Source organism: Lactuca sativa, chromosome 1 (genome assembly GCF_002870075.4).
Source record: "Lactuca sativa cultivar Salinas chromosome 1, Lsat_Salinas_v11, whole genome shotgun sequence".
NCBI classification, from domain to species: Eukaryota; Viridiplantae; Streptophyta; class Magnoliopsida; order Asterales; family Asteraceae; genus Lactuca; species Lactuca sativa.
Window position 1 is genome coordinate 207,122,781 of NC_056623.2, and position 16,306 is coordinate 207,139,086.

At 31.6% G+C, this 16,306-nt stretch overlaps 1 protein-coding gene and 1 long non-coding RNA gene across 2 annotated transcripts; both read left to right on the forward strand.

Annotated features, from left to right (window-relative positions):
* Positions 1–2,385: 2,385 nt before the first annotated feature.
* On the forward strand, positions 2,386–6,408 carry LOC111901381 (GDSL esterase/lipase At5g45950). Its single transcript, XM_023897232.3, has 5 exons — positions 2,386–2,727; positions 4,832–4,965; positions 5,417–5,650; positions 5,745–5,991; positions 6,093–6,408. The coding sequence occupies exons 1-5, from the start codon at positions 2,442–2,444 to the stop codon at positions 6,281–6,283; spliced, it is 1,092 nt and encodes a 363-aa protein (XP_023753000.1). The 5' UTR covers positions 2,386–2,441; the 3' UTR covers positions 6,284–6,408.
* Positions 6,409–6,993: 585 nt separating this feature from the next.
* LOC111901396 (uncharacterized) lies at positions 6,994–9,062 on the forward strand. Its single transcript, XR_002853498.3, has 2 exons — positions 6,994–7,259; positions 7,358–9,062. It is a non-coding gene; the product is annotated as an uncharacterized LOC111901396 (long non-coding RNA).
* The last annotated feature ends 7,244 nt before the right edge of the window (positions 9,063–16,306 follow it).

Below are 16,306 nucleotides of genomic sequence, written 5' to 3' on the forward strand. Positions count from 1 at the left end.
TTGGTACGTTTGAAACTCGTTTTCTTGGAGTTGTGATTGTTGGTTTGGATTTAGACGTGGTTAAGGGTAGAATGGTGGTAATCGGGGACTAGTGATCGTGGTCCGTTGGAAACATGAGATCTTACGGCGCAAGATGGTGAAGAAGGAGGCCGAAGGAGGAAGAACGATTGAAGCGTCTAAGTAAAAAAAAAAAGAAAAAAAATAGAAACAAAAAGGCCCCTAAATTTTTTGGGCCCAGTTCCACTGCCCCGCTTGCCCTTGTCCTACATCGGCCATGTACGTATTACTTGTAGGTTAAAGAATATACATAAACCTAAGAGAGTAAGCTCTAGACTATAATCGTTCTTTCTTAATAAAGTACTAGTTCTCTATAGTCAATATTATGATACAAATTTGTCACATCCCCGTCGGCGGCAGAAACATCTGATTTTTCGACTTCATCTTTGGATCACAATTATCAAACATATATTGAACAATACAAAATAGATACCTTTATTAATATTAAACAAGAGTTATAATAAAGACTAAATGTATAAAAAACGAAACTATATCACTATATTAGATTATTTTCCTATAAAATAAAATATTCATTTTAAATTTAACTGGGACCAAATTTGCCGCTAAACTATGTCAGAAGGACTAGTTTAAAATGGTTTGGGTTGTACGAAAAACCATATAATTTTTGAAATTATACTAAAATAAGTAAGTAAAATGAAAAATAATTATATAAAAAATAAAATAGTCTTTTAAATTTAATGGGAACAAATCAATAACAAAATTATATCAAAATATAATATTTATGGTTTTAAAAAGATTTAAACCGTACCCAAAACTAATAACAAACCACATATATCATTTTTGCAATTTATAATACAAATGGAGTAATTTTAAGACCAAGATATCATTATCATGCTCATGTAAAAGCCAAGCAGTGAAACATAGAAATGAGATTTAGAATCGGAAAATCGGATCGGAACTAGAATCAGACCGGAACCGGAACCGTTAGAACCGAAATATATAGAACCGGTTCCGGTTTTGGGTTTAAAAATTGGTTTTATTCGGGTTTTGGGTAATCTGGGTTTGGGTCCATCGGGTCCGGGTAAACTGGGTCTAAAAACCGAAACCGGTGTTAGGAGCCAGAACCACTTTTATAGCCGGAACCGGTTTTTGTGAAACTTTTAACAGATGTATATCTCATTCGTTTCAACTCCAATTGACATGCGGTTTTTTCCAACATGTAGTTTAGAGCTTGTACATGATTTTAGACTATAAATTTGTTATTTTTAGTTTTTTATTCATTGACTTATAGTCCCCAAAGTCGAGATATCAAAATTGAAAGTTTTTAGTTTTTCAGTGTTTTTGTACTCTGTGAAAGTTTTAAAACATGCATATCCAATTCGTTTAAAGTCGGATTGACATGTCGTTTTTTCCAACTTGTAGTTTAGAGTTTGTACATGAGTTTAAACTATAATTTTGTCATTTTTGGTTTAATATTCAATGATTTACAGCCCCCCGAAGTCGGGATATCAAAACTAAAAAATTTCAACTTTTCAGCTATGTGTTTTTGTACTTTGTATTATGTGAAAATGATAACACATGCATATCTTATTCGTTTAAAGTCGGATTGACATGCGGTTTTTTTCTAGAGTGTAGTTTAGAATTTGTACATAAATTTTAGACTATAATTTTGTCAATTTTGGTTTCATATTCAATGAGTTACAGTCCCCCGAAGTCAGGATATCAATATGAAATTTTTCAAAGTTCAACCCACTAAATAGTAAGTAATTACCAAAACTTTTCGGTTTTTCCGGATTTTCCGCTTCTAAACTCACTTTATCCGGTTCTAACCTACCCGCTTTGATGTTTCCGGGTTTTCCAGTTCTAGACCCATTTTACCTGGTATCGTACCCTGAATCGAACCGGAACTGGTTCCTATATACCGGTCCGGTTTTCAGTTCTATAAAATTCCGTTAACCGGTTCCAGGTTTTCCAGGTCCGGGCCATCCGGTCCGGGTTTGGACCCACAATCATCTCTAGTGAGCCATTATGCTTTTTAAATTTTAACCAATGACATAACATAACCCACTTACAATTAACCCAAGAAGATTTCATAGTTTTAGACCTTTCAAAAATACAAATAAAAAAACGACATTGTCTTATTCTATTTTCCATACACGCTTTGTAAACGTATGCATGCCTTCGTTTTCCCACTTACAATCAAACATAAATTTTAAATGATAAAACTGATCATATATAATAACTATGCGAAGCTAATAAATGTTGGATGCCCAATAGAAAAAAAAAAAAAAATGATTTCAATCATCAAACCAAACATCAATTAATGAGCCCTTGTTGGCCTATATATTCCATACAACCCTCACTCATTTTGTTCTACACTCTTCTATATCTTGCAATAAATAAAGAATTTAAATACAAGCAATATGCATTACATGACTATGAAGTTATCCATGGTCATGTTGTTGATGTTTCTTGTTGTGATCATGTTCGAACCTTCCAAAGCCATTGATGTTGTGCAATTACGAAAGATTGCAGCGAAGAATAATGTGACTGGTGTGTTTGTTTTCGGTGATTCAAGTGTGGATCCAGGAAATAACAATCGTCTTGATACAACTGATAAGAGTAATTTTCCGCCATATGGGATGGACTTCATTGATGGGCACCCTACTGGGAGGTTTAGTAATGGAAGACTTACAACTGATTTCATAGGTAATTATTGTTTTGTTCTATTTGTTAAGATGTTTGTTACTTTATTGTGATTTTGGTATTGCTAATAAGTATTTAATGTTTGGATTAGGTAAAATTAAAAATGTTTATTGATTTAAATAAATAGTTTTAAATAATTTCTTTTTGTTGTAAGTATGAAAAATGCTTATATAGATAATAAACACTTATAACCGTAACGAACCATACAAACCATAACCTCGTTTTTCTTTAGGGAAAATCTCTGTTAAAGTCCTAATATTTTGATTTAGTTTATGGTTTAATTTCAATTTTTATTTTTTGAAAAAAAAAATCTCGATTATTTTATGTTTTGCCTAAATTAATGAAACATTCTTTAGGGAAAATCTCTGTTAAAGTCCTAATATTTTGATTCAGTTTATGGTTTAATTTCAACTTTTATTTTTTGAAAAAAAAAATCTTGATTATTTTATGTTTTGCCTAAATTAATGAAACATTCTTTATTTTTTTTCCAATAGAAAATGACAAACGAGCCTATCAAACTAAATGATGCAGACTTTTTTTTTTCAAAAAAATAAATTTCGAAAATAAATTATAAACTGACGTACAATATTGTGACTTAATCATAAGATTTTTTTTTCTTGATAAAGCAACACATATTTCAATTAATCTTTTTTTGTCTTTATTGACCTTGCTCATTTTAAATGTATAAAAGCAATTAAACAAAGCACTACTAAAATAATTTATCAATTTATTGTATTTTGCGATCGTATAAGCTTATGATTTCTTTTTCCTAAAATATGTTTTAATAATACATAAGTTAATAATCTCAAACACGCTTTCTTGTATTCACTTTTAAAGTCTAGATAATTTTTTTTAGTTATGAACTGCAATTAAGTATTAAAGTAAAAAAAAAAAAAAAAAAAAAAAAAAAAAAAAAAAAAAAAACATTACCATAAAATATGACACCTTTGTTTCGATATCATGTTTTTTGGCCATGCAGTTTAGTAATAGATAAATAGTAGTATAAATTAGAGTCACTCTTTTCGTTTGTCATTTTTTTTTTTATTTATTACTCAAATCTACTCAAACTTTCGAAGTACAAAATATCTATACTTATATAAATGGATCGATAGTTTTCAAGTAGGCCCATTATATAGCAGCTATAGGTGACCTTCATTGCGTAGCTAAGGAGGGCCCAATTAATCTAACTTCCAGTCTTGACTCTTGCATGATCCATCGTAATTTGAATTTTGAGACATTAGTTGAAAAGTTTTTTTCAAATGAAACAATATATATTAGTATTAAAATTTAATTAAAATGTAGAATTCATTTATCAAAGATGGTAGAGAATGATAAAAGTTTGTAACAATACTTGATTAGAAGTTGTTTAGCCAATTGGCGTAAAACCTTTAGTTTGAATACAAGAATTATCGGTAGAATAAATATTGTATTTTTGAAGTTGTTATAGTAGCCATCAGTTGAAATTATACTTTTAAGCAAAACTATGCCTACTTTTGGATAAGTTTACAAAACCCGATAGTTGTCCTGATACTTCTGTATTGGCAGTTAATGGATTGCATTAACTGAAAGAAACCGGGCAACGTCGTTTTCTATTTATGACATTGGAATGCTAACATTGAATGTCTCCCAATAAATCCGTGTAGTGTTTGATTTTAATAAGTAATCCCAAAAATATTTTTTAAATATAAGTTGAGCTAAATCAGTAAAATAAATCATTTATAAACTAAAATATTAATAAAATAAGTATATAATAAAAATACTAATCCCAAAATACATTTTAAATTTGTTTATTGGTTGACTTTTTAAAAAATGGTCAATGGGGTGTTTAAGGGTGTCTTATTAGCAAGACTCAGGGTTGACTAAAAAGACATCCCATATTGCAATATGGACACCTTAATTAATTTTTTTAATATTTTTATTGGCTGAAATTGCATTGTTTTCCGAAAAAACTGATTATAAACAGTTAATTATTGGTTGACTTTTTAAAAAGTGGTTAACGGGGTGTTCAAGGGTGTCTTATTGTTTTCTGAAATTTTTTTTTTTTTTTTACAACGACATAATGGATGCTCTAATCATATTAATTTTTTTTAAATTATATTATGAATAGCTGAGGCACTTGGTTATACGAAAGTAATCCGGCCATATCTCGAGCCAGGAGTACAAAGAACTTTCGATCTTTCGCATGGAGTTAGTTTTGCTTCCGCTGGTTCTGGATATGATAACCTCACTGCTCAAGTTTCGGTATGTCTACTTATTACAGTTAATATATCTTTAGGTAACATGTCAAAATTAGTATATTATACCATCAAGCAAACATAAAACATTTTTCCTAATTTTCTAATATATAAATAATTAATCAGATAAATATACTCAGCTCATTTTGTACTTATGTAATTTAACCTATTTTATATTTTTTTGGCATTAAAGTTTGACTATCTCTAAATATACCATTTTTTCCACTTTAAGATATTTTAGAAGATGCTCATTTTTATATCCGACACTATCTACCACCCTAGGAATCATTGTAAATGTGTTTATGACCGATAAAGCTTATTTATTTATTTATTTATTTATTTTGTGATTACTTTGCAAGAAACAATTTTTAGCCTCGTTCTTTATGTTGTTTGAATTTACTATGGTTATAACGACTAGTACAAAATATTGATTCGATCTATCTTTTATTGACGTGAAGAATGTGTTGAGTTTGTCGCATCAATTGAAGTATTTTGCACATTACAAACGACAACTTAGCCTAAAGATAGGACCAAAAAAAGCTGCAGAATCCATCAAAAATGCGGTTTTTGTATTGAGCATGGGAACCAATGATTTTCTCCAAAACTACTACGTGGAGCCTACACGATGCGCCCAATACACTGTGGAACAATATGGAGATTACTTAATTTCTAACTTTCACGATTACGCCAAGGTTCTTTTATTAACTTATGTTTTTATTAGATTTAATTCTTGTAATCTATATATTGTATTGAATTAATACCTTTCTTGAATATGGATTTGTGTAGAAAATGCATGCTCTAGGAGCAAGAAGATTGGTGGTTGTTGGGGTTATTCCATTTGGATGTATGCCTTTAGTGAAGACATTAAAGGGTACAACTAAATGTGACGACGAATATAACCATGTTGCTCTTTCATTCAATAACAAGATCAAGAACGAACTTGTTGCATTAAAAACATCATTAGGGATGAAAACAGGCTATATTGATGCTTATAGTCTCATTCTAAGTGCAACCCAAAACCCTAGAAAATATGGTAAGTTTGAATGTTTTATCTTGACAACTTTAAGTAATCCATTTTTTATGAAATTATATATTGTGTAGTTCAAATTTTGAATTAAATAATTTCATGTACAGGGTTTCTAGAGACTTCAAAGGGTTGTTGTGGAACAGGAACTTTTGAATATGGTATTACTTGTAGAGGATTGGGTGCATGTGTTGACCGAGAAAGATATTTATTCTGGGATGCAGTTCATCCAACTGATAGGATGTATAAGATTATTGCCGATGAGGCTTTAAATTCTATAGTTACCAAACTTTTTAATTGATTCTTAAACATATATTATATGTTATGATATAAAACTATTATTTATCTTTTGTGTGAGTATGCATATATATGTACCTTGATACAATAATCTAGCTACTAAATTTGTTATCAAGATTAATTCCTTCACCAATAGTGTATTCCCTTTCGTTTTTCTTCTTTTGTGTCCAAAAAAGTTATATTGTCCATTGATGAGTATTTGGCTCCCCACATGAACATGTCTTTGATCTTATGGCTGTTACTACTTCGAACAACTAACAGGTTGAGAAGCTGAGGACATACTTTGATGCTAAAGTCACTAATATATATATATATATATATATATATATATATATATATATATATATATATATATATATATATATATATATATATATATATATATATATATATATATATATATATATATATATATATATATATATATATATATATATATATATATATATATATCCTAATAAATAAATTTTTTTACTACCGTTTATTATATTCTTAAGCCTTTTGACACATGTTATTATCCTAATAAATAAAATTTTTTACTACCGCTTATTATATTCTTAAGCCTTTTGACACATGTCATTATGCAAAAATTTTGAATTATTTCAAAAAACGCATGTTATTATGTGTTTTTTTAATTAAATTACATTAATGTATTCTATTAAATTAGAGAATCAATAAATGTTCTATATGTGTTTGTTTCCTAATATCACACATACACATCCATTTGATTGTGTCACCCTCAAATTCAAATCCTTTATCCTTTCCAAATCAATCATCAATGTGCATCTACAAATAAACCCATTTTGCTTCTGAAAGGGCTTCAATTTTATTTTGCATCTTCTTCCAATCGCCTTCAAATCTTTGGTGCTTTCTATTTTAACAAATAGTATGAAGAATCTTGAAGAAATTAAGGCTATAATGCAATTGAAGAATATGGCCTTATAATCAAACGATCTATGGCTCGGTGTATCTTCTACAAGGTTCTCCCTCTATCTCTTTAAATAGCGTATCCTCTCAACTCTCTAACCAAAAACTCTAATCTTACTAACGTGACCATTGTTTGCTGCCACCACCAAAGACCCCCAAGTCGATGGTTCTTTCTACACACCACCGCTTGCTTTCAAATAGCCATCTGAGGTACATTTGTATTTTCTTCTCTATAATCTTTGACCAAGACGAAGATGCCAAACGAGACCTATCAGCTCACCTTCTTTGCAACTCGAACCCTATGTTTATTTTTTCTATCTTATTGTACAATTTTTATTTTAATTTTATTGATTATTCTTATCATCTATTGAATTTTTTTTGTAGAATGTATTGAAATTCTAGAGTTTTGATAAAAGGAACATTGATAGGGTTATAGCACGATTAATCCCCTCTCACACTCTCTAGCATCCTACAAAGAAGAAGAAAAACAGAGTAATTCACTACAAGAAAATCACTTTTCTAGATAGAGTCGTCGCTAAAGGTCCCTGTCGCCGGTAATAGCGTCACCGCTAAAGGGTGATCACCCGAATCCGCGTTTTCCCCTTCCGTTACATCTACACCGTTCGATCAAATATCTAATCCAACGGTTAGGGTAACCTTATCCCAACTAACCTAATACCGGCGATATATGTGTCGCCGCTAAAGCTCGAAATTGTCGCCGCTAATGATGCACTAAAAAATGACCGGGTACCCTTCCCTCCAGATTGTCGCCGCTATTGATAATAGTCGTCGGTAATAAGCTAAAGGCTGACGCAGATAAAAAAAAAAAAAAAAAAAAAAAAACCGCACGCAGAACTTCATTCTTCTCATTTGCTTTCTGTTTGCTGCCTCTTCTCCTTCGCCCCTTACACCTTCTACAAAGTAATTCACTACAAGAAAATCACTTTTTAGCGGCGACGTTATTACCGGCGACAGGTACCTTTAGCGGCGACACTCTCTAGAGTCGCCGCTAAAGGTCCCTGTCGCCGCTAAAGGGTGATCCCCCGAATCCGCGTCTTCCCCTTCCGTTACATCTACACCGTTCAATCAAATATCTAATCCAACGGTTAGGGTACCCTTATCCCAACTAACCTAATACCGGTGACATATGTGTCGCCGCTAAAGCTCGAAATTGTTTCTGCTAATGATGCACTAAAAAATGACCGGGTACCCTTCCCTCCAGATTGTTGCCGCTATTGATAATACTCGTCGGTAATAACCCGAGTGTCGCCGCTAAAGGCTGACGCAGATAAAAAAAACGCACGTAGAACTTCATTCTTCTCATTTGCTTTCTGTTTGCTGCCTCTTCTCCTTCGCCCCTTACACCTTCTACCGAGTTCTTCCTCAAATTTCTTCTTCCATCTTGATTTCTCCATATCTTGTGTCATATTAACTGTATTAGGGATTAAGGTGTGACTTGGGACCAATTTCTAAGTGGAGTTCTTGAAGAAATTAAGGTAATTTGATTTGAAATTTTCTTTGATAATTTCCTTGTTAATTTGTTTGTTAACACTGAAAAAGTGTTGACTAAATTTCCAAGTTTTGGTAATTTAATATGTATGTTATCCTTGCAAATAATGTTAAGGTGATTTGTGACATTTTGCATTTTGGATGGCTCCCAGGTTTTGGATATGTAGTTTCATCGGGTGAATAACAGTTTTTCCAGCTATTACCGGTTGATTTCTGTCACTATAGGTTCTATTATTTCATTTATTTGTGAATTTGATATTTGTATGTGAAAATTGCCAAATGTGAAAATTGTGTGTATATTTGATATTTGTATGTGAAAATGATGTGTATATTTGATATTTGATGTATATGGTATACGAGTATTTGGTAGAAATATATATATATATATATATATATATATATATATATATATATATATATATATATATATATATATATATATATGATGTTTTATCTAAATATATGTGAAATTATATGTATTTGTTATAAGTAGGATGTTATTGTGTGTATTTGAATGTATGTATGTTTGTTGTAAATGTGGTATATGGTTGTGAAACTTTTTAGCGGCGACGCTATTACTGGCGACAGGTACCTTTAGCGGCAACACTCTCTAGAGTCGCCGCTAGAGGGTGATCACCCGAATTCGCGTATTCCCTTTCTGTTACATCTACACCGTTCGATCAAATATCTAATCCAATGGTTAGGGTACCCTTATCCAAACTAACCTAATACCGGCGACATATGTGTTGCCGCTAAAGCTCGAAATTGTCGCCGCTAATGATGCACTAAAAAATGACCGGGTACCCTTCCCTCCAGATTGTCGCCGCTATTGATAATAATCGCCGGTAATAACCTAAGTGTCGCCGCTAAAGGCTGACGCAAATAAAAAAACGCACGTAGAACTTCATTCTCCTCATTTGCTTTCTGTTTGCTGCCTCTTCTCCTTCGCCCCTTACACCTTCTACCGAGTTCTTCCTCAAATTTCTTCTTCCATCTTGATTTCTCCATATCTTGTGTCATATTAAGTGTAGTAGGGATTAAGGTGTGATTGGGGACCAATTTCTAAGTGGAGTTCTTGAAGAAATTAAGGTAATTTGATTTGAAAATTTCTTTGATAATTTCCTTGTTAATTTGTTTGTTAACACTGAAAAAGTGTTGATTAAATTTCCAAGCTTTGGTAATTTAATTGGTATGTTATCCGTGCAAATAATGTTGAAGTGATTTGTGACATTTCCGATGGCTCCCAGGTTTTGGATTTGTAGTTTCGTCAGGTGAATAACATTTTTTCCAGCTATTACCGGTTGATTTTTGTCACTACAGGTTCTATTATTTCATTTTTTGTGAATTTGATATTTGTATGTGAAAATTATGTGAAAATTGTCAAATGTGAAAATTGTGTGTATATTTGATTTGATATATGTGGTATATGAGTATTTGGTAGAAATATATATATATATATATATATATATATATATATATATATATATATATATATATATATATATATATATGATGTTATTATCAAAATATACGTGAAATTATATGTATTTGTTATAAGTAGGATGTTATTGTGTGTATGTGAATGTATGTATGTTTGTTGTAAATGTGGTATATGAGTGTGAAACTTTTTAGCGGCGACGCTATTACCGGCGACATGTACCTTTAGCGGCGACACTCTCTAGAGTCGCCACTAAAGGGTGATCACCGAATCCGCGTCTTCCCCTTCCGTTACATCTACACCGTTCGATCAAATATCTAATCCAACGGTTAGGATACCCTTATCCCAAATAACCTAATACCGAAGACATATGTGTCGCCGCTAAAGCTCGAAATTGTCGCCACTAATGATGCACTAAAAAATGACCGGGTACCCTTCTCTCCAGATAATAGTCGCCGGTAATAACCTAAGTATCGCCGCTAAAGGCTGACGCAGATAAATAAACGCACGCAGAACTTCATTCTTCTCATTTGCTTTTTGTTTGCTGGCTCTTCTCCTTCGCCCCTTACACCTTCTACCGAGTTCTTCCTCAAATTTCTTCTTCCATCTTGATTTTTCCATATCTTGTGTCATATTAAGTGTATTAGGGATTAAGGTGTGATTAGGGACCAATTTCTAAGGGGAGTTCTTGAAGAAATTAAGGTAATTTGATTTGAAAATTTCTTTGATAATTTCCTTGTTAATTTGTTTGTTAACACTGAAAAAGTGTTGATTAAATTTCCAAGTTTTGGTAATTTAATTTGTATGTTATCCTTGCAAATAATGTTGAAGTGATTTGTGACATTTTGGATGGCTCCCAGGTTTTGGATTTGTAGTTTCATCGGGTGAATAACAGTTTTTCCAGCTATTACCGGTTGATTTCCGTCAATACAGGTTCTATTATTTCATTTTTTGTGAATTTGATATTTGTATGTGAAAATTATGTGAAAATTTCCAAATGTGAAAATTATGTGTATATTTGATATTTGATGTATGTGGTATATGAGTATTTGGTAGAAATATATATATATATATATATATATATATATATATATATATATATATATATATATATATATATATATATATACATATATATATGATTTTTTATCTAAATATATGTGAAATTATATGTATTTGTTATAAGTAGGATGTTATTGTGTGTATGTGAATGTATGTATATTTGTTGTAAATGTGGTATATGATTGTGAAACTTTTTAGCGGCGACGCTATTACCGGCGACAGGTACCTTTAGCGGCGACACTCTCTAGAGTCGCCGCTAATGGGTGATCACCTGAATCCGCGTCTTCCCCTTCCGTTACATCTACACCATTCAATCAAATATCTAATCCAACGGTTACGGTACCCTTATCCCAACTAACCTAATACCGGCGACATATGTGTCGCCGCTAAAGCTTGAAATTGTCGCCGCTAATGATGCACTAAAAAATGACCGGGTACCCTTCCCTCCAGATTGTCGCCGTGATTGATAATAGTCGTCGGTAATAACCTAATTGTCGCCGCTAAAGGCTCACGCAGATAAAAAAAAACACACGCAGAACTTCATTCTTCTCATTTGCTTTCTGTTTGCTGCCTCTTCTCCTTCGCCCCTTATACCTTCTACCGAGTTCTTCCTCAAATTTCTTCTTCCATCTTGATTTCTCCATATCTTGTGTCATATTAAGTGTATTAGGGATTAAGGTGTGATTTGGGACCAATTTCTAAGTGGAGTTCTTGAAGAAATTAAGGTAATTTGATTTGAAAATTTCTTTGATAATTTCCTTGTTAATTTGTTTGTTAACACTGAAAAAGTGTTGATTAAATTTCCAAGTTTTGGTAATTTAATTTGTATGTTATCCTTGCAAATAATGTTGAAGTGATTTGTGACATTTTGGATGGCTCCCAGGTTTTGGATTTGTAGCTACATCGGGTGAATAATAGTTTTTCCAGCTATTACCTGTTGATTTCCATCACTACAGGTTCTATTATTTTGTTTTTTTTTGTGAATTTGATATTTGTATGTGAAAATTGTGTGTATATTTGATATTTGTATGTGAAAATTGTGTGTATATTTGATATTTGATGTATGTGGTATATGAGTATTTGGTAGACATATATATATATATATATATATATATATATATATATATATATATATATGATGTTATTATCTAAATATATGTGAAATTATATGTATTTGTTATAAGTAGGATGTTATTGTGTGTATGTGAATGTATGTATGTATGTTTGTTGTAAATGTGGTATATGATTGTGAAATTTTTGTATTTGGTATAATTTGGATGTTATTATCTATATATGTGAAATTATGTGTATTTGGTTAAAGTATGATGCTATTTTGTGTGTATGTGAATGTATTTGTATTTTGTGTATATGTGGTATATGTAAAAGTATGTGAATTTTAAGTTCTTATGTATTATGTAAAAGTATGTGGCATATGTATGTAAGTAGGATGCTAGAATTGAAAAAAAAAAAATAAAAAAAATTATTGTTATAATTGCAAAAAAAAGAAAAAAAACAAAAAAAAAATGTTAAAAAATTGTTAGGGTACTATACATATATTCATGTGTGTATTGGATTTTTTTCCGGGGGGGGGGGGGGGGGGGGGGGTTAAATTTGAATGATTATCCATTTTTTAAAATCATGTAATTTTGTTTATTGTGGCAAAATGTTAATAATCACATTTTAATGTTTCAATAGATGTGAATATAATAAAATTAAAATGATTATTTAAAAACCAAATTGTCAATACGCACCAAAACAATATAATAATTTTAGTCATATTTATTATTATTAATAATTTTATTACTAGAAAAAAATGAGAAAAAAAATTGCAAAATAATATTAGTATAAACTTTACAAAATAAGATTATTATGATTGACAAATATAAATCAACACTCTAAAACCAAAAATATATATATTTTATAATCTCGAAGGTAAATTACAAATACTAGAAAAAACAACAAAACAACATAATGTGTTACAAATATATATATATTTTTTAATCTCGACGGTAAATTACATATTTATATAATGTTATAAATAAAAAATATATATATTTCTATAGTTTCATATTTATAACATATTTATAATATATTTATATTAAGTTATATAGTTATATAGTTAACTTATTTATAACATATTTATAATATATAACATATTTATAATAAGTTATATAGTTAACTTATAATCTTCAAATTAACTTACAATGTTATATTTCTATAGTTTCATATTTATATTTAATACTTACAACTTTTGCCTATATAAATTACAAGTAATTGTAATTAAAATTAATTAAAAAAACGCATAAATAAAAACATTTAATATAATTTTTTTTAATTTTTAATTTTTTTTCTTTTAATTGTAAAAAAATGTGGATTGGAAAAAAAACAATGCTAATTTTGTATACTAAACTCTAAACCCAAAATTATGTTTCAGCAACATCATGTCTATTGATAAACGCTGGACTACTAATCCATATCGAAACCATCCCGAGTTCCAAGCAGGACTCAAAGCTTTTCTCGAGAAGTCGAAGTCACACCTTGATAGTAATGGTAAAATCAGATGTGCGTGTGAAAAATGTGATAACCGTTACTTCAAGTACCCGACTGCAGTTGAACGCCATATATTTATAAATGGTTTCAGTAAGTCGTACAAAATTTGGATCTATCATGGTGAATCTTTTATTCCTCTAGTCGTCTTGCCAAGTAACCAAATGGTCGATTTAATCGACGATGTGATGTGGGAGTCGAGAGAAAATGATACCGACCTTGATGAAGGAACTTCGAATACAAGTGGTAGTGGTGTGGATGATGATTTTGCACAGTTGTTGGAAGAAATGGAAATTAAATTGTATCCTGGTTGCATCTTTTCTTCCCTTGAGTTTCTAGCAAAGTTAATGCATATCAAGGTGAACAACAAATGGACTGATAGTTCATTTGATCAACTCCTTGAGTTGTTGCAATTAGCATTTCCTAAAGGCAACAAGGTTCCCCTTTCACATTATCTAGCCAAAAAAAAAACTAAAGTCTATTGGCCTGGGGTATGAGTCGATACATGTGTGCAAAAACGATTGTTGTCTCTTTTGGAAAGAACACGATTCATTGCAAGTTTGTCCCGTTTGTAAATAGAGCCGATGGATCGATAAAAATACCAAGGGTAAGAAAGTACCTCATAAGGTGTTACAGTACTTTCCTGTGACCCCTAGACTACGACGTTTATATTGCTCGAGGCACACTGCCAAAAATATGATTTGGCATAGTACCAGACGTTCAGAAGATGGTGTGACGCTTCATCCCGTTGATGGGGAACATTGGCAATATTTTGATAAAAAAATACCCCGACTTCTCCAATGAACCCCGTAATGTACGCCTAGGTCTTTCAGCTGACGGTTTCAATCCATTTGGAAACATGTGTAATCCACATAGCACATGATCGGTCATACTCATCACATACAATCTGCCACCCTGGCTTTGTATGAAAGAGTCATCATTCATGTTGACTTTGTTGATTCCAGGCCCGAAAGCTCCTGGCAAGGATATGGATGTTTTCCTTAGACTGTTGGTGGAAGAGCTTAAACATTTGTGGAACTCAGGCGTACGTATGTAATGTGTATTTGTAATATGTGTTTGTAATATGAACTTTATTTTGATTTCTAGTTTAAATAGAAATGTGTATTCCTATGTAAATGTTTATTTTTATGTAATGTGTATCTCTAATAAAAATTGTATTTATATATCTTATAGTTTTTCAGGAAATGATGAGCATATGGATTTTGTTTATGTATACCATGGCTGCTGTCATGGGTCGTGGACATGGGGGAGACGGAGCTGAGGACCCACCTATCCCAGGTGGTAGAGGTGCTGGTCAGCATGAGCAAGACGGTAAATCTTATTATGAATTTTTATTTAATATTTTTGTTCAATTATTATAAATTAAATATCGTTTCTAATTATTTTTAATTATATTTGTAGTTGAGGAACGTGCCCGAAGGAAAGTTCGAGGAAAAGCAAAAAATATAAAACTTGAAAAAGCAATCTTACGGAACCAGGGGAAACCAATTAGCTTGCAATATGATAGGGATATCACAGTTGATCCCGTAGGAGAGCCGAAAGACATGTTTTCCCGAGAAATTGGAAAAACAATGTGGCAGATGGTCCCATTTGACAAATGGACTTGGAAAAAAGTTTCCCCTTCAATACAAGACACCGTATTACAACATTTAGCGGTAATTATTTATTTAAATATATTTTATACGGTTAACTATAATTGTTTTTTACTTGGTTAACTTATTTTTTTTTTGTAGACAAAGTTTGATTTGGATCAGATGTACCAGGATGTACAAGCTAATCTGTTGACAGAGAGTTTTCAAGCAGCTTTGTTAAAAGGTTATCGAGAACATAAAGCTGACGCAAAAGAATATTTTAAGTTAGTGGGAGGGTATGATGATATCCTGGGAGCATTAGTCAATCCTCCGGAGGGTATGCTAGTTGATAACTGGGCGAAGGCAGTTGAGTATTTTCAAACGGACGAACACAGAATTGCATCAGAAAGGAACAAAAAAGTCCGTGAAATGCAAACAAGTGTGAATCGTGGGGGTTCAAGCTCGTATAGCAGTACTTGCTATAAGAAGGTACGTACGATACATGTAATTATTTATTTAAAATATAATCTAATTTTTAAAGTTAAACAGAACCTTAAGAGAGTGGAAACGTTTCGCAAAGCTCATACCGATAAGAATGGTGTATTTGTTACAGCTGAGGCAGAACAACAATACGTAAGTATTTAATTATAATTTTATCATATAATTAAATGTTTATTTATACTTAATTATTACTCACTTTTGGGAGTTACAGAATCGGTTAGTCGAAGAGCTGTTAGAACAAACTCAATGTGAAAGTGAGTTAACACCCGCACAAGAAAGAGTTGCATTCGAGAAAGTATTAGGAGAGCGACGTAGCCATATTAGAGGCATTGGCAGTAAACCTTCTGCTCTCCCGCCGATTCCACAGCCTTCGCAACCATCACAACAATCATCACAACCATCACAGGTAAAACAATCTACTTTGGTTTTTGTCCCAAGTGCAAGAAATAGC